General features: G+C 40.9%; 1 protein-coding gene across 15 annotated transcripts in view; it reads right to left on the bottom strand.

Moving 5' to 3' along the window:
* Window positions 1-911: 911 nt before the first annotated feature.
* The window catches only part of KEL (Kell metallo-endopeptidase (Kell blood group)), a 40,260-nt gene continuing 22,519 nt past the window's right edge, over window positions 912-18,652 (bottom strand). For 7 of the 15 annotated variants that reach the window (XM_027783816.2, XM_013297613.2, XM_027783817.2 and 4 more), the window contains 16 exons: window positions 17,557-17,760; window positions 16,872-16,996; window positions 15,793-15,939; window positions 14,578-14,673; window positions 13,452-13,640; window positions 12,935-13,080; window positions 11,581-11,704; window positions 10,679-10,789; window positions 9,506-9,604; window positions 8,941-9,018; window positions 8,406-8,509; window positions 7,676-7,786; window positions 5,480-5,547; window positions 5,080-5,237; window positions 4,132-4,227; window positions 912-2,842 (listed from right to left, as the gene is read on the bottom strand). In XM_027783816.2, the coding sequence (XP_027639617.1) occupies window positions 2,666-2,842; window positions 4,132-4,227; window positions 5,080-5,237; window positions 5,480-5,547; window positions 7,676-7,786; window positions 8,406-8,509; window positions 8,941-9,018; window positions 9,506-9,604; window positions 10,679-10,789; window positions 11,581-11,704; window positions 12,935-13,080; window positions 13,452-13,640; window positions 14,578-14,673; window positions 15,793-15,939; window positions 16,872-16,996; window positions 17,557-17,760 (2,033 nt within the window). In that variant the 3' untranslated portion in view covers window positions 912-2,665. Of the gene's footprint in view, window positions 2,843-4,131; window positions 4,228-5,079; window positions 5,258-5,479; window positions 5,548-7,598; window positions 7,787-8,405; window positions 8,510-8,940; window positions 9,019-9,505; window positions 9,605-10,678; window positions 10,790-11,580; window positions 11,705-12,934; window positions 13,081-13,451; window positions 13,641-14,577; window positions 14,674-15,792; window positions 15,940-16,871; window positions 16,997-17,556; window positions 17,761-18,652 lie in introns of those variants that run through there. The other 8 variants (XM_027783818.2, XM_005235406.3, XM_027783824.2 and 5 more) reach the window with 6 other exon arrangements.

Raw genomic sequence — 18,652 nt, 5'->3', positions numbered from 1 at the left:
CACATGAAGAAAACACACTTGGGAATTATGAGGATGCTATGGGGAGGGTGGGCATAGAGGAATATATACTTAATGAGGAAGAATAGAAACAAGGACAAGGGAAGTGGAGAGTGGGAAGGGGTATGGATGAAAACCTGTGTAGTATGAAGGAGAAAATGGACACATGGTAAGGTTGAAATGGAATTGAAAGTATAGAAAACAGGGGGAGAAAAGAGGGAGGGAAACAGAAGCGAAAATTATCCAAGTATGAAAGAAGAGAATAAGAAAGCTTATGTTGTTCTTACCCACCCCCAGTTACAGGGTATGAGCAAATGGAGGAAACATTTGTGGCCTCGTCAATGGGAGAAGGAATGGAGGTGATCGACATGGTGCAGCATGAGGACTCACAGAGACTGAGGAATTCAGTGGTGAAAGATCCACTGTTGGATCTGGCTCTTTTCCTGAACACTGTCAGCATTGTTCTATTTTTTATATATGTGACATAAAGCATGAAATAATTTCTATGGTCATGGATGATAACAATTTGAACATCTACCTGCGTTTCATGATTACCTACTAGGGAGCATAGCTTCTCTTCACCAACCACATCCCAGGGAACTTGCAACACTGAGAACAAGAGCAGGGGCCTTGTGCACATATCTTTTTGAGAAACACAATAAATTCTCAGTCCAAGACTCATGCAATTTTTTCTAAGCCAGACTTCCCTTCTTGCACTTCCCATATGTGCTTTGTGTAAAAACATCATAGATAATAAACAAGAATTGATTCAACTCACCAATTTCAAGGGTGACCCTGCCTTTTGAACAGAGTATTCGTAAATCCATCATACATTATAAGAACAAGAAAAAACTGCATATTCCAGGGAACTTTCCCCCCATACACTTAACAAGATAGATACAAGAAAAGTTAAAGATGCTTAATATGGAGACTGTTAATAGCTTTTGCTTTTTTCTATACATAATAAACAAAGAAGCCAAGTAGTCTCATTACACTAAAATAACTTCTGTATTACACACAAGGTCTGGTACAATGTTAATTGCTATTAGCATCTAAAAGAAAGACCGTCTGGACACTCTGCTAGGACAAAATCAATTAAATGAGTAGAGTAAATGCATACAGTGTTTAAATGGTAAAGATAAGCACAAGCCCAATTTTTTTATATTTCATGATGGGTAAATAAGTCAAATTGTTTTGAGGTATTATTATTTATTACTTGTGCAGTCATGCTGGGAACAGTACAAATACAGAACAAAGAAGTGGGCCTGGTCATAAAGAGTTTGCAATGAATTTTTTCCTCTGAAGCAAACACTTTATTAATATTTTAGTTAATTAATGAAAAAATATCTCTGAACAGTCTGTTCTTGGAAAATGTTTTGCTGTATTGGTCAGTATTTGGAAAAGATTAACACAATTTTAGGATTGTCACAATTTTTACAAAGCTTACATCGATAAGGGATGTTCCCACTTGCCATCACCTGTTCCACAAACAATCCCCAGGCAGCTAACATAACAAGTAAAATAAAAATGCTCCCATAATCAAGAACAGTTTGAAGAGTATGCAAAGAGTAAGAGTATTTTGTATACTTATTAACTTTGGTAAATTTTAGAACATTGGTATAAATTTTTAATTATCAGAACCTGAAAATGATATGATTATTGTGTTAATCTTGAGAATGTGCTTTAAGCACTTCTCCTGCTACCTTAAAATACGTTACTTCCTACTCTCTTTTTCCTCTAAAGTAAATAAATACCTAAAACTCAATTTCAAATAGAAAGTAAAATCCTACAGCAGCTCTGCTTCTCTGTTTGGATGGTAAATATTTACAAATGTAGTGATGAAAGAACTTTTAGCATGAGAGAACCAGGTTCAGATCCAGAGAAGTTCTTGGAATTCTAATTGTTCAGTCTTCAGAGACTTCTAGAAACCCTTGTGACTGTCCCATACTCCACCTTCAGCCATATCCTCAACCATAAATAAAGACTAAAAAAAGACAACCTTTTTGGAAAAGGAAGAAGAACGAGAATCTATGCTCAGCCTCCAGTCCCCTCCCACCAATAAGGATGTTCTAGGAGATTTCCTGATGAAACAAAAACAGAACTGGGAAGGCCTTCAGTAACCTTCATTATTAAGTGATGTCTCCTTCAGCCTAGAAGCTGCAGCCACTGAGTCTTTCCTAGTACCCATCTCCATTTATTGGCAGGAGAAAAGAAGAAGATTCTTCCCTCTCTGCTAACTTACATGTGTGGTTTGCATAGTAATGCACAGGATTTCCCTAAGAGCCAATCTTACATGAACAGGTCTTAGACCTCCAGTTTATTGACCTGTCCATTCAACATGACTGTGAGGCTGCTGGAGTAGACAAGGAAATACACTGAACAGAGGGACTAATAATGTAACAGTCCTTCTGTTTACAGCTTCTCAGATGTTGCCTACTAGAGACTGGCTAGTCATCTTACTAATGTGGGACTTGCTGAACTCCAGAGTTGTCTAATCTGGGACAGTGTGCTGAGAGCAGTAGGAGGAGAGCCTCTTTCCTTATGAGCTCAGTGGAAAAAATTTGCTACCATCAGCTGCTGAGGAAAGGATAACAAGAAAAGAAAGGTAGAGGAGGTCAGGTCTTTCTCTCACTGAGGACATACTTCTCTTCCTCCTTTTCCAGGCAGATTACCAGATGTGGCACTTCTTGTGTGGGTTCATTGGGGATCCACTGGGACAGTAGAAGTGCTTGGCAAAGTCCTGGCTGTTGCTGACAGACCCACAAACACGAAGTGGCAAAGGACTGTGAGGATCTGTGTTCAGGGAAGACTGTAGTTTCTCAGGATCCTGGTGTCCACACATTGCCTGAAAGGAGGCAAAACAGGAAAGTCAGTTTGACTGAAAGTCCTTGTGTGAACAAGACTTAAGGCTCCTCGTGCCTCCACCCATGTGACTGAGGCTGCTGGAGTAAACAATGAAACACACTTATGTGGGTGCCGACAATGTTCAGATTTTTCCTTTCACCACCACAATTTCTGACTGTTTTCTCTTTCCCTAAACTTCCTTGTTCCAATTTCCTATCTGAAAAGCCATCTGCTCTCTTTCTATACTGTGTAGTCCAGAACACAGGGAATTTAGACCACCTTGGAGTTTAGGCTCGTGCAACTTTGGACTCCATCTAAAATAAAGGTATAGATGTAGTCTCAGTGTCCAGATTCAGCATCTTAAGCAAAAGCAATGAGAGCTCATCAAGAACACAACATCTCATTACTACTTGAGAGATTGAGGGGAAGGTTATGTGACTTTACTGGTGTTAAACTAGCACTCCAAGTCTTCACTCTTGTGATTTCAGTCTTTATTCATTGATAAATTATGCAGTAGCTGCCAGATAGCCTCCGAAATGCAAATCTTGCCACCAAGACCCAATAATATGCGATTTCAGAACTGCTTTTCTACGTACTGCTCTGACCTAATGTCAATACATGCACAAAACTTTTCCCTTTGTACAATTACAGTGACTTACAAGGGTGTGACTTAGAAATCCAATGATCTATGATGAAGAACTCAACTGTACAGTTATGCACAACTACACAACTTGGCACAAATCCTTAAACCAGGTTCCCACAGAAATCCTGAACTAGGTGTACATGTACTTCTAGTTCTTTATCTCTAAATAACATTCTAAACTCTCTTTTTTCACTATCAGTCACTCAATGATACAACATCTAGTTATTCACCACAACAGAGAGGCAGATGAAGGAAGGGATGGAAAGAGACATGCCTTTTCCAGTAAAATTCCACTTTCCCTGTGTAACATTGCTCACAACAGCGAAAAATATACTCAGAAGCTGGCAATGAAGCATGCTTTCCCTGACACAGCTTATCGGCTACAGCTTAATTTTGGTAGATTTCAAAGCTTTGTAAAAGATATATTTGCAGACAAGCCCTTTGCTAGCTTTGAGATCCGTAACAGGTTAGGGGCCCTACATGTGAAATTTAGTTTTCTAAATAAGATTCTGCATCTCTCGGGAACATCGGACATTCCCAGTTCTGTGAATAAGGGGAAAAGTGATTAAATATTGAGAAAGACAAACTCTAATAATGTGGAAGACAATGGAGAGTGAGAGACATATGGCTAGCCTAGAATTCATTACGTGAGCAAAACTGAGGTAGAAAAGCTGGTCATGTGAAAGTCCAATCTTAGGTAAATCCTTCTCTTCTTTGTGCTTTTTCAGCCAATTCTTATAGGCCTGTGGAGAAAGAAAATTATTAATAAATCCCCCCTCAGACAGTGTCCCAAAACCATGTCTTCTGTCAATGAATTATATCAATCTAATATATAATAAATACGCAAATTTGTATATCTCTCTCCTCACTGGGATGCTCCCTGCTGCTGGCCATGCCCTGAATAACTCTAAGATGGGAGAATAACAATATAACCCCTTTCCTTCCCATTTCAGACGCTACCACACCCACACATTGTCATAACAGAAGATGTGGTGACTGCACCATGAAAGAATGAAAATTACTTTCAAAGCAAGTCACAAGTATTTGAAGAAAAATTAAAAGACTTTCTCCCTCCCAACATTCTTTGTGCAAGAACGTAACAAGTAACAATCTGTGACCTAGAGATCCCAGAGCACCCTGCATTCATGAGCTGCTTGAGCTGCTTGAGCAAATAAAAAATTCTCTCTAGACTAAAGCATTGCTGAAAACATCATTATGGGGTCATTTTACCACCACACAGAATTCTGGTTCATGTCTCACCTTAGATCCTCAGGTATAACATAAACATATAAATAATGACATGGTTTTGTGTGCATGACATAAATAGGGAAGTAAAGAAAGGCCCATCCCAGGACTGGTGAAGGGGAGAAGCGGTCTTACATGGAACTAGTGAGGTTATGAGCAAAGCTTTGTGAGGAACCTGTGTCTGGATTAGCAGAGGACATGCAGGACACATGCTGCACTGGCACAGGCGTGCAAGCAATCTCGAACTGGAGCAGCATGCAGGAGAGGGATGCAGCAGAGCAGTCTTGTGATATGGCCATTGAGTTATGTGGTAAGGCTGTGAGATTAGAGAAGTAAGTAGACTACAATACCTGGTAAGCGATGGCAAGCCCTCCAGTGTCAGCTGTATTCTCCAACAGTGTAAAAGTACCATTGACCTTAAAGCCATAGCTTTCATACTGTTCAACCAAGCAGTCTATAGATTTCTGTAGTGCACTACTGTTGCATGTAGGACAGCCCCCAGGCAGCACTGTAGGGGGAAAAAAAATCCTGGAAAGTAAAGGTATTCCTGGCATTCACCTGTATTCCTCACATTAACCACCGAGTCTTCTTAGTAGTCAGCATGGCCTGGAATGGGTTTTCCTTACCTTCATCTACCTTAATAATATATATATTATACATTTATATAAGGACCATGATTTCAGATCCCCTGAGGGAAAGCACCAGTGGGGACCCAGAAGAGCAAAGAAAGACACCACAGCTGGTACCCACCATAGCCATAGAATGTGTGAAGAAGTTCATGCGCCATGAAGACCCCAATGGCTCCGAAGTTCACAGCACTGAAAAATGAACATGAAAAGAGTGCTTTTGAAAAGAAAAAGAGGGCAGATGAACATTCTTTATAGCCACTGAGCACAACTGTGGGCTACACAGGAACATTCTATTCTGACAGCACACAGAAGCATTTTCTATTTATTGTCTCTCAGATGCGGTACACTGTAAAAATGCAGATACAAGTGTAAATTACTCTATTAATCTTTAAAATTGTACTATGGGCTTGCTTTAAAGTATTCATAGCTAATAAACCATCATAATAATGAAGAGTCTGTGAACAAGATTCTGCCTTTATTAACTCATATTTGTTATTGTTGGGGTATGGCCTTATTTACCCACTACGGGCTGAACTGCACAAACTAACTGCAATGGTAATCATACAAAAGCAGGATGGTTGGAGAAGCAATCTTGCAAAAGTTGTCTAATGAAAGACGATGCATAAAACTGGCAAGGCAAATTAAAATCATGAAAGTTTGATTACAGTTATTCTGGTCTAGCACTGGTGATCTCACTGCAAGCAAGAGATTGCACAAGAGACCTCCAGCAGTTCTTTCTAATCAGAATATATATGATTTATGCAATGAATTTACAGTCACACAAGAGTACACTCAAAATGCATTTCCGTAATATGAAATTATGAGCTCTTTCTTTCTTTACATGTACTGATTAACATTGCTTAAGCATGAAATTATTGTAGTAGATCATCACTGGGAACTCACTAGGAAGTGACAAAAAACAACTAATGCTTATCTTCTTTTAGAACTGCTCTTTCAGAAGCTCTGTAGCTGATAACTTGTAATTGCTGCCAGAGAAGCTGTGGATGCCTCACCATTGGATGTGGTCAAGGTCTCATTGGACAGGGCTTTGAGCAACCTGATCTAGTGAAAGGTGTCCCTGCCCATGGCAGGGCGATTGGACTGGTTAACTTTAAAGGTCCCTTCCAGCCCAAACCATTCTATGATTCTAGGATTCCATAACAATTGAATTGCTTTGCTGACTTCTTATTTTAAAAATTTCCCTTACAGTCATCTGATTTGGCTTTTGTCAGTAAGATTTAGGCTTTGGAGCATCATCTGAGAAAATGTTATTGTGCCAACTCACCAAAAGCTGTTCAAGTTTGACTTATTTCATTCGATGGGGATGACAGTGAGAAAAATATATTTTACTAACACTCAAGAGAAAAGGATTAAGAAGCTGTAGACACTTTTTCAGAGAGGAAGGATATGGCAGGTGACAGCCCGTACCACTGGAAAATTTATTTTTTCCTGTTATTCTTTTGAGGTGTCTGGTTTTTCATGCTATAATGAATTCATTAAATACTGCAAGCGCTAGAAGATGTCATACAACTAGTGGTAGAAGATCATCATGGAGAAAATAATTGCTTTTAACTGAGACATGTTTCTTTCAAAATGCAGCCTCTTACCACAATGTGAGATTAGCTTTCAGTACAATGGGATTAGGAGAAGTTTCTATCCATTATTGTGTAAAAAAGGACATCAAATAATATTTTTACAGTCAACTGTTTTAAGTGCTTTTAATATCAGAAAAAAATCACTTAATAGATCTATTCCATATGATGAAAGAACCCAGCTCTAAGAGTGTAGCCCACAGAAGTGTCATTGTTGCAGGGGAAGACTCAGAATGAAAAATGTATTTCCTTTTTAGAAAAAGTTTCTTTAAAAAAAAGGAAGAGAAGAACTATGTTTGATCCATTTGAAAAAGACTTCTGATAAGAAGTTGCTCTGTGAGGCTCCTATTTTCTCTGCATTAGATTTCTATGGGTTAGATGCTGGAACTCTTGGAGTCTAGAAATTAGAGGCAAATGTAAAACATATTTTTTGCAGTTAAGCTACATGGGACTTCTGTCTTTTCGCTCTGGAGTAATATACTTGGCTTAGCTTAGCTTCGCCTAGATTCTGATTTTGTTCCAGCAGAGTCAATGATCACACTCTTTCAGAATTCATAAGGCAGTATCCATGTGGCTTTAGAAAAAGCTACTTTTTCCCCCTTTACAGTGTCATTCTGGGATGCAGTAAGAAAGAGGTTAAAGACAGACCCATTAAGGTTCTTCCTTGGAAACATGGTGCAGCCAAGGGCCTACATCCATCTTCCACCTTTGCAGACCCTCCATACCTGGGAAACTCCATGTGGAAAAAAGGGCTGCGGAACATTCCAGCAGGAAAGACCACCATGTGGTGCCTTATTGAGTAGTAAGAACGCACAGTCCAGGGGGACACATACCAGCTAGAAGCAGAAAAAGAGAAATGAGAGAATGTGTTAACTCCTTATCTCATACCTTGCTCCTTTCCTCCACTGGGCTTGCAAAAATGGTCTCCTCAATACAATTATTCATACAGCAGCAGCAAATGATGAAATTCACATTGTCTGGAGTTAAAGGTGTTTGAAATAAACCTTCACTTGTTTACAGATGGTCAGACCTATTAGCTTAACTTTCACACACATTAGGGGATTCACTCTCACAACTTCAAGGCTTTTTTAAGCAGCATGCAGCAATGCAGCCTTGCAGCAAAGGACAACAGCATCTTGTCTTGCATTAGAAGTGTTGCTGGCAGGTCAAGAGAGGTGATTATGTCCCTCTAATCCAGGACTGGTGAAACCACAGCTGGAAGTACTGTGTCCAGCTCTCCCCACCTCCCTGCCCGTCCCTCCTGTCCTGTCCCTCCTTCCTCAGAAGAAGAGAGACAGACATTTAACTGAACGCAGCCCTGAGTGATCTGATCTAGCTGACCCTGCTTTGAGCAGGACAGTTGGACTTGAGGATCTCCATAGGTCACTTCCAACCTCAGTTAGTCCACAAGTGCATGATTCTGTTATATTTTTCAGATCAGTATCTGTCACTTACTTATCCTGTGAGTGATTCTGAAGGAGTTTCAAGTAGGAATTTTCCCTCAGTACTTTCAAGCAAGCCACCACATTGAGGAAAAAAGTGTCTTCATTTATCTCCAGCTGAGGGAAGAGACAGGTAATGTGACTCATAGGGCATGAGTGAGAAGTGAATTAGTATGAGAAAAAGTCTCATGGGTCAAAAAAGGATTCATCAAAAAACAAACCAATGGAATACTTGTGGGTTTTCTCCCCCAGTTCTAAAGATCTTCAGTTTAAGATATGACAGGAATGTTATCTGCAGGCCGAACAGAACATACAAGGAGGTACAAACAATCTGTATCAGGCCAGCCACTCTGAATAGGAGACAGCACGGGCAACAGTACAGAAGCAACAGATAAAGGTTCTGTGGGCCCATATGTTCCCAGAAAATGAACAGTAGGAAATTATTATTGTTCCAGAGGTCATAGCCTCTTTTAGCAGCAGATAAGATAGCAGTTGGTACAGGTAAACTGCCAATAATGAGGCAGGCATGTTTACATTGTATAGCTCACATTCTGGTATTCCAGGTTCACTTTGGCAGACTGGAGTATGTGAGCTGGATAGCCAATGTCCACTTGTAGTTTGGAAACCTAAAATTATAATAAACAAACAAACAAACAGACAAACAAAAAGAAACATGACCGATGGGAGGCTTTACATTCTAGAAGTCCTATTTAAACTCTATTTCTAAACAACCTAAATATAATCTGTGAATCAACCCTTCAAAATGACAGCTACTCTGTTTCAACAAGATTTCTACTCTTGCTACTCTGCTTTCTTAACTCAATGACCTGAGGTCTAATGTTATTCTACTCTGCTTTTTTTTTTAGAGCATAGTTTTTATCTGTGGACAAATAAACAATGAGCCTTTCTATGCCTACACATCAACGTAAGACCACATGTGTGTGATAGCACTTGCAGACACCACATACAGTTTGCACCGTGTACAAGACATCTATTTAAGGCTGTGTGCCTGTGGAAGCAGGTGGAATATGTGAAGGTGCAGGCCCCTTCCTTTCCTTCTCCAAAGACTTCAGGGAAAGGAACGCCTCAGCAACTCCTGCCTTCTGCACGCACCAAGACTTTAGCCTCTTGGCGGGTCTGTTCATCCATCCATTCCAACTGATCCAGTTGGCCATAGAGAGCATTTTGGATTTCAGAGAACATCTGCTCAGCCTGCCACGGAGAAAAGAAGGCACATTCAGGACTACAGAAAAACATTGCTCAGGCTTAGGTACCACCACTCCATGTTCCAGCAATTCAGCCACAGAATAACTGGGGGGAAATTCCTTTTCTTGTGATGAAAGAGGAGATTTCAGTTTCTACAACGATTTAGGTTGAGTTATTTGGCATTCAGTGGTTCCTCACAGGGCTCACCATTCTCTCCCATACACCTTTTCATCTTGCCTCTCATGGTAACTTAGGGAAACATAATTCTTTTTTCATTCAATCCCTGCAGGGATAGGAATGGACCAGATGACTGCCCCACTTTTTAAATGAAATGAAAATTCAGTATCCACAAGTATTTCATGCTGGTGTCTCCCTTTCCACAGTTATGGCAATCTGAGTCTCTTCACAAAATTATGCTTTGTTCATTCAGCTTTGTGCTTCACTACACATAGTCTTAGTTTTCCCATTAACTTTTCTTGGAATTACTTACTCTTGTCACTTTTTACACTGCAAACTCTTTACAAAACCTAGCACCTACATTAACTTCCTTCAAAAGAAAAAGGAACGCTAATCATCAAAGGAAAAAAAATATCTTTTTCCACACTGCAGGCAGGTGTTCCTTTTACTGTGGATCTACTCAGAATGTTTTGGCATTGATTTGTTTTTGTACAACTGGTCATACAATGGTTTAATGGCTTTGCAATTGAAAATCTTATTTGATATGTCAGATTGGTAATGAATACTGTTAATACTGCCATTCCAGGAAGCACAGGGAGACTGCATGCATTTGTAGGGCTGTCATAGATACTGGTGCTGCACACATGACTTTGCTAACAATTGAGATAAAGATATTTTTTAATAATATTTTAACATAGGTTATTCTAGAAATGACAGCAATGTCTTGGTCTGACATCTTTCATACCCAAAATAGGAGGTGAAGTGTGTAAGTATGGGAATATGTAAAAAGGTATAAAACCTACACATGATTTTGCTGCCTTAATGTGGTCTTAAACTGGCATGCCAAAAAAAGAAAGAAGTGAAGCTGAGCTCTGCTTGATGGTTAAGAGGATGAATACCTACAAGTTTCTTGGTCTGCTGAGGGAAAATTTCTTGCACAATCATCTGCCCTAGAACTGGCTCAAAGAAAGAGCTGGTATCAGTCAAGCACTTCCTCCAGCGCTCAGTTGGGACCTGTAAGAACAGAGAAAGAAATAAAGACATGAGAGTGAGGCCAAAGAGATAGGAAGACAGTAAAAAGATATGTAAACATGCAGTCAGTATCAAATACGCCGCTATCTAAAAATGACAGCAGTGAGTGATAAGTAATGTAGTTCCATTTAGGCTACCTCAGAAAGCTTTAATCAAGTAGAAGACTGATTTTCTTACGATTTACTTCACTTACTTTCACACAAGATGAAGTTCACATGCTAGCTGACACCCCATGATACAGTGCACTTAGCACTCTAAAGTTTTGTGTCATGTCTACTCCCACATTTCTTTTGAGAAAAAGGAAGCAGTTAATGCCCTAGGGCAGGGGTCCTCAACCTTTTTAACCAGGGGGCTGGCACTCGGATGACATGTCAGGAATCATCTGTGGCTGCTTGGTTTCCCCCGCCAACCCCCAGCGGGTGTGTTTGTGTGTGGGGGATGGTGGTTCTTTAAATACCGGGAGCCGGATTGAGGACCCTGGGGGTGTCTGTGTGTGTGTCTGGTGTGTGTGTGTCTGGTGTGTGTGTGTCTGGTGTGTGTGTGTCTGGTGTGTGTGTGTCTGGTGTGTGTGTCTGTGTGTGTCTGTGTGTGTCTGTGTGTGTGGTGTATCTGTCCCATGGGCTGTAGTTTGAGGACCCCTACTCCAGTAAGAGTAAGAGTCACAAATTTGAGAGACTCCATCCAGATGAGGCATCAAGAGAACATCCAGAAGGCATGTCCTGGTGTGTTCAGCTGCTGGGGAGTCTGAAGAAGATGGTTAAGGGCTAACTCACCATTCTAGATCCCATTTTTCCATAAAGAATCTTAGATAGCTCCAGGCGTGCATCTTGGAATCTACTGTCAAGGGCTGGTGAGAGATTCCCAACCAGACAAACAATCATATAAATGTGAAGGATCCTGTAGGAAAATGACATTTAAAAAGACTGAAGATTGAAGGTTGGTCACAATAAACACAGAGGCGTGGCAAGTATCAGAGGAATAATTTAATGCAGAGGAACTCCAGTAACCTGAACAATGACAATGAAGTACTCTGGATGGGCTACACCTGGGGCTGAGTCAACCAAAGAAATGCTCTCCCCAGAACACTGATGACTCAAGGGGTAATTGCCTGCTGGGGCACAGGATTCTTTGTGGGAAGCAGGAGAAAGAGTGTTTTTAGGACTGGGTGAAACTTATAGAGTATTTTGAGGGGTCTGTGGGATTCGTTAAGACTTATTATGGGATGTTTATGGGAAGGACCAAAGGCAGGGAAAGGGAAGGGATCATGGTGTATTGGGGGAAACACGTGTGGGAAAGTGGAGAGGAAAAGTGGTAAGAGGGAATGGTTGAGCATAAACTTGTGGCTTGCCTGACTGAGCCTTGCACATGGTCACCAGAATCTGTCCTATCTTATTAAATGCTGTTCTTAAATAACATTCTGTTCTCAGTGTGTGGGGATGGGACTGGATACTGGAGAGACAAGGAGTCTGAGAGTTGCCTGCTGGAGGGACTTTGGTTCAGGCTAGCTGCTGGAGACAGCACGGGTCTGAGGGTTGGCTGTTGGAGAGACTAGCAGTTTGGACCAGCTGCTGGAGAGATCTGCCTGTATATGTGTGTTTGTAACAGGAAGGTACCAGAGTACCAGCAACCAAAGTGGTGCTGCAGGACTCGGGAACTCATACATCCAGGTGCCAGCAGCTGTGGACACCAGGGGATCTGGCCCCAGCTTCTGGACAGACTGAATATCTGAGACCAGCTACTGGAGTGATCCTTACTGTGTATGTTCATATATATATTTCACTAGTATAGACCAATACTGATCAGCTGGAGAGGAGGAACAGGATCAGGCTGTCTGGGCTGTTCATGTTTGTATGAACGCTATGCATGGGTGGGTGCCAGTAAAGGCACTGTGTTCCATCTCTGTTCATCTGTGTGACACCACATACATTTGTATGTGTGTACATATATGGTGTGTGCATGTGCAAGTCTATTTGGAATATATGCTAAGCCTTAGTACTGGCTAAACCTGTGGATACAGAGCCACAGCACCCTTGCAATCATTAGGCTACTGGATTCAGCAGGCTTTAACATAGGCCTCTAATATTTCTTGAGGCGTGAACAACTAAAACCAGAGATATTGACTCCTACCTTTTCTTGTGCCACTGTTTGATGAGCTGTGACATGCCTCTTAAGTAATCCATGTCATGCACTGCAACTGGCTGAGAGAGGTTCATTGGCATAGGGTGGAAGACAGCCTGGAGACACGACAGCCAGTCAATAGCAGGTGCCTTTTCCTAGAAGTAAAATGGAGCTTACATGCTGAACTATGGATCCAAGAAATAGCTGGGATAGTCTCCCTAATACTGTGTAAAGAGATACTTCCAACAAGTTAAACTGCTTTCATAATGTGGGTATTGATTATAGTAGAAAAGGACAATTGCCTTTTTTTATCAAATTAGCACTGGGGAAGGGGTGGGCCTGAAAAATCCAACTGCTGTCAATAAAAGATCGTAAGTTAATAGATTATTTAAAGCTCAACAGACTTCAAGTTGCAAAGGAATAGTATCTAAACAGACTGTCTCATATCTGTTTTAATCTAGATCTTAGGAATGTCTATGTATGAGCCACATGGAATTGTGTTGCTCGAGTTCGAAGGCATAGATACCTGTAGCTCCCTAATGGTAGTGCGAAAGAACAGCATCCCCCTCTGCTGTCTTTCCTGCAGTGGGGTGACAACTCGCTGGAGGTTAGAGATGAAGGATAAAGTAAGGGAAAAGGAATCAGTGGGATCATCCAGTGGCCCTCCAAGTAGGCCCCCCAATTTCCTCAAATATGAGAGATACACACGGAGAACCTGCAATACAAAGCATATGATCAGCGGGAGAAACATGACTGAAAATTAGTCACCCCACCCATCCAACCACCTTGACCATATAAGCTTCAATTTTTCAAAACCACTGCATCCCTGTACCTAAAACTGTCTTCTTCACTGCAACATCCTCATGTAATTCTTCATGTGGAATCAGTTTGCCAAGTACAGCTTCTCTCTCAGTGAAGAACACTGAATTCTCAAGAGGTTATTTTTGTCCCAGCTTACAATTACATTAAATACCAGAGTAATTTTGGGGATGTAGGCCTGCCTTTTCTGAAGGCAAAGGAGAGATGTGTAGTAATACAATGAACCAGTATTTTTGATGGAAACAAAATGCCAGAGTCTTACTTCTATGTTTATGAGGTATCAAAGGAATGCTCGTGATGGGTAGACAGGGTTTTTGGGTTTTTTTGAGGACTTCTCTGAAAGTCAGACCAAGAAACTGAAATAAACTCAGTTTTTATAAAGTTCAGAAAAATGACAGAGCTCTGATTAAATTAATTTTGCTGCAATGACTCCCAAAGTCAAAGAGCTTTTTTTCCCTGCTTAGGTTAAAACATTTTAAAATAACTTCTAAAATGCTAGTTACCCCTCCCCCAATACACAGATTTAAAGTTACAAAGCCTTTCTTTGGATGGTATTTTTTATAAATGTTCATTCAAGGTGGAACCTAGAGGGAAGCCCAGGTTCATGTTATTTAGCAAATACAAATTTGAACTATAGCATTCTGTTTCTACACTAGGAGTTGTAATCCTGGCATATAAAATGATTTGCACTTTACAAACTACCTTTTTGGAAAAGTAGAGACTTTTGTAAAGAATTCCTTCTGGAGACATTTTCAGAGGTCAGTGACTGTAACCCACGGAAACAGACCACTCTGAGCCAGGAGGCATTTCAAGGAAATTCCTACACCAAATACCTTTTTACCTTTCTTCAGCCTCTGATATGTTACCTCAAGATAATTTTGTTCTTTGATTTTACTCTCAGGTGGCATCTCAAACTCAGGATGATCAATCTGCAAAAAGGAGTAAAGGAAAAGCATCTCACTATTTTCAGAAACACTAGAAATGTGAGAATATGCTTAACAGGCTTTGTTAATTTCTGTGTCTTACTTTTACTTTTGGAAAATGTTTGCTAAGTAATTTTTGTGGCTCTGTCATATTCTGCAGTTCATTTACAAGCTCATTACAATCTGCAGTGACTGATGGTCAAATGTAAACCACATTGAATATTTCTACATGATGTAGTGGATTTGGCTGACAGAGAGTTAAGTTTCTTCATAGCAGCTCGTATAGGGCTGTGTTTTGGATTTGTGATGAAAACAGTGTTGATAATGCAGGAATGTTGTAGTTACTGCTGAGCAGTGCTTACACAGAGCCAAGGGCTTTTCTGCTGCTCACACCATCCCACCAGTGAGTGGGCTGGGGGGCACAAGAAGCTGGGAGGGGACACAGCTGGGACGGCTGACCCCAACTGACCACCGGTGTTTGCCATACCATGACATTGTACTCAATAATAAAAGTGGGTGTGAAGGAGGTTGGCAAGGGCTGCCATTGCTTGGGAACTGGCTGGGCAGTGGTCAGTTGATGGTGAGCAATTGGTGGGTTTTGCATCTATTCCTTTTTTACCTTATTGTTCTTTTTTTCCCCCTTTTTTCCACTATTAAACCATCTTTTTCTCAACCTGTGAGTTTTCACACTTCTATACTTCTGGTCTGGGGTGGGGGTGTGAACAAGCAGCTGTGTGGTGCTTAGCTGCCTAGCAGGTTTCAGTCACAACAGTGAGCTGCAAAATTCATAGTACACTGTGTATTAGACACTTAGCACTCAGAGTCCGTTATTGTACTAGTCATACCAATCAGCATTAGAAGAAACAGTCCCTTCCACAATGAAGTACAGTCTACACTGTCAGGCAGGAGAAGTGAGAAGAAGTAAGCAATTTATTCTTCCTTATCTGCTTATTTCCAGAAATAAGTGCTTTTTATGTCATAAAATCAAGTTTACTGAAATTTAGGGAAAACTTTCTTCACAGAAGAACATAGGCTTAAATTCAGCAAGTTTGGGTCTCATGGGCCATGTAATTGACTCTTTATTCCCAGTGCTTCCTGAAAAATTTCTTTCTTTAACCTGCTTACCTGAATAATATTGGTCTTGAGGTCAAAAGGACTGGGTCCTACATGGACTCTGAAAAAGGGAAATGTGCTGTATCTGCCCATGAGAGTCCGAAGAGTTTCATTAAAGTCTTCTGCTTTCCCTGCACCTGTCATATTCCATCCACCAACCTAGAGAGGGGGAGACACAGCATGACAGCAGGTGAGAAAAACACTTGTTTGGTCCATATTTACAAAATAATTTTTCACTTGTATGAGCTCAGTCATTATGACAACTGAGAAGCAACAAAGCAAATAGCAACAGGGAAAACTCATGAAGAAGTCTACATACCCTGTTGGCTTTAAAATGACCTGATACTTTCACCTAAGCAAAGCAATGAACTGCAAAATGACACAGGGAAAAGGAATGGTATTCAACAGAACAAGTTATACAGGAAAAAAGCAGGAGAAGGTGAGACGAAAAAGGTCTCTGTTCTAAAGCCATCCAGAAGGACAGCCAGGGATCAGGGATTACAGGTCCCACCTCCCTGACAAGCAGATTTGCAGATAGACCTGCAGTCACTGTTCCTTCTGCTGGAAGGTTCTGCATCCTCCTTGGAGATAGGGTGTAATCACATTTAGCATGGCAGCCATGTACAACCATCCCTGGCACTGAGAAGAGTCTCCCAGAATGGAAAGAAAAGCATTTTCCTCTTTAAACAAGCTCCCCTGAAGCCTGGAGTAGTGGATGGCCATCACATCTCAGACACAAAAATTTCACCCATTTTGCAAGATGATCTTTGATCTGGAAGTTGGATCCTATTGAACTGAGCTTCTGAGATTAAAAGTGATCCCTCTTTGCAGTCTTGGTTGTTGTTCAGTCCTGAAGTAATATGTAAGGTCATGAGGAATGATTCAGATACCTGATGTCAGAAAATCACATCTTGAAACAGCGTTTAAAGCTAGACTTCTGATTTAACACCTAGAAGTTGTACTGTGAACCATGAGCTTATTTCAGGGCCAGCTGCCAGCAAAATTCCAATATGTAGGGCCATATGATCCTAACTTCCTTTTCCCTGCAGGAATTACCTTCTAAAGGGAGAGGAGACAGCAGAAACATTCACCTGATTTAGGAAGTCCTTCAATGGTTGAGTTCCTTGGGATTCTATCCGTTGCGTATCCATACAGGATCGATAGAACCGGATTGCTTTCTCCTTAGCTGAGCCTCTTATCCCAGACTGTGGGGCCTCTGAGGAAAAAAAAAATGATTTGGGACAGTATTAGAGCACAGAAAGCTGTGAGAAAATATTATACTGTGCTTTGATTCAGAACAATTTAGTAAATACATCCACACTTTCCATGGTCACTCAAAGCAAGAGACCTTCTAGTGCCATGACTCTTCCTGAGGCCAAATACATGAGTTTCTTTGCATGGGAACAGGGGCACAAGCAGAAGGTGGTACACGTCTGGGCTTCAGTCCCACTTGGAGTCAGGACACATGACCAGAGCGCACATTCAGACAAGCAGTGTCTGCTTTTACAAGGCAACAGGAAATGGTTTGGGCTGCTGTCAGAATTTTAAAGTGTGACTTTCATCTGTTAGATTTGGTAAAGGGTACTAAAATGTTTTAAATGCAGCTGTTGTAATATGATATGATCAAGAATAAATCTGTACATGTAAGATTGTCATACACAGAAGAATGAAGAGGCTGGACACAGTCCCTGTTAGGAATGATTGTGCTCTCAGTTAGTATTCCCAGCTCTGACTGAGGAAGATGCTGAAGGTAACACACCAATCATCTGTCCCTACCTAAGAGCCTTTTCAGGATCAACTGGTTTTCTTCCAACAACACATCAAATACATTTAGTGATTCTTCTGTGGTTCTGTTTGAGTGTTTGCCTTCCCAGCTGCCACAGGCATATTTGTAGAAATCCTCACAGGGGTCTATAGTGTCATTCCTAGAATTCAGGAGTCTGGCCAACAGTGTAAGACCCAGCTCGGCATCACAGGATCCTGGGCAGGAAGTAAATAGGAGAGAACTGAACAGTAACAGTGGAGAGTGAGAACAACTCCAAATGAAAAAATGAGAAGTTATCTGTGGGACATTTCCCCTGAAAGATTTAGTTTTGGTACAAACCCCTTTGCATGCAGAATGTTGAATTCCATGTAAGTTTTTGCTGAATATGCAACAAAGCGTGCTCTTTCACTTCACAGGAAGACTGCCTTTGCACATTACAAGGGAGATACTTTGAATAAAGGACAAGTAATCAGTCCAGAGATGGTGTCCTTCGTTCATACTGCCTAGGCAGTCACAGGTTGGATTATTCTGCCTTCTCGGTGTATTTTCTCTGAATCAGCCAAATCTGGCCAAATGATAAGCAAGAAGCAACTGATGGTGTCAACGTATGGAGCAAAAGAAGGGCAGAGCACAGAGAAAATAAGGAGCCAAGTTTAAAATGTGGAGGGAGATGTTCATGTACGGGAAACTTTTCTCAGCAATCACATCTGTTAAATCAGGACAAAGACTTTCTAGTACATCTTGCTTTGATCTAAAACTCCCTTTATCTAAACTGCTGTAGATCACTGGGTATGTGTTCTCATCTTGGTTCAGTGTCTTGTATCAACATCAGTTCAGATCAATTATTTACTGAGATAAGCTACTTGTAAATCAAAGTAAAGCATTCTATACTATGGTTTCAACAGTTGACATGGTAAAAGGTAGGCAGAGTAGAAGCAGACAAGATCTAAATTAACAGTTTTCCCTCGGTCTATGTAGGTTTCCAACACATAACAGGGGCAAAAGAATAATAGTACATGAAGAGTCAATGATTTATTTTTGAGCAGGGAATGTGTGTATCCACCAATGTAATTGCACTTTTAGTACCAAGCATTCCATATGCATAAA

The sequence above is a fragment of the Falco peregrinus genome, chromosome 6 (genome assembly GCF_023634155.1).
Source record: "Falco peregrinus isolate bFalPer1 chromosome 6, bFalPer1.pri, whole genome shotgun sequence".
In the NCBI taxonomy this organism is placed as follows: Eukaryota; Metazoa; Chordata; class Aves; order Falconiformes; family Falconidae; genus Falco; species Falco peregrinus.
Note: the sequence above shows the minus strand (reverse complement) of the source record. Positions and strands in the feature narration are given on the sequence as shown.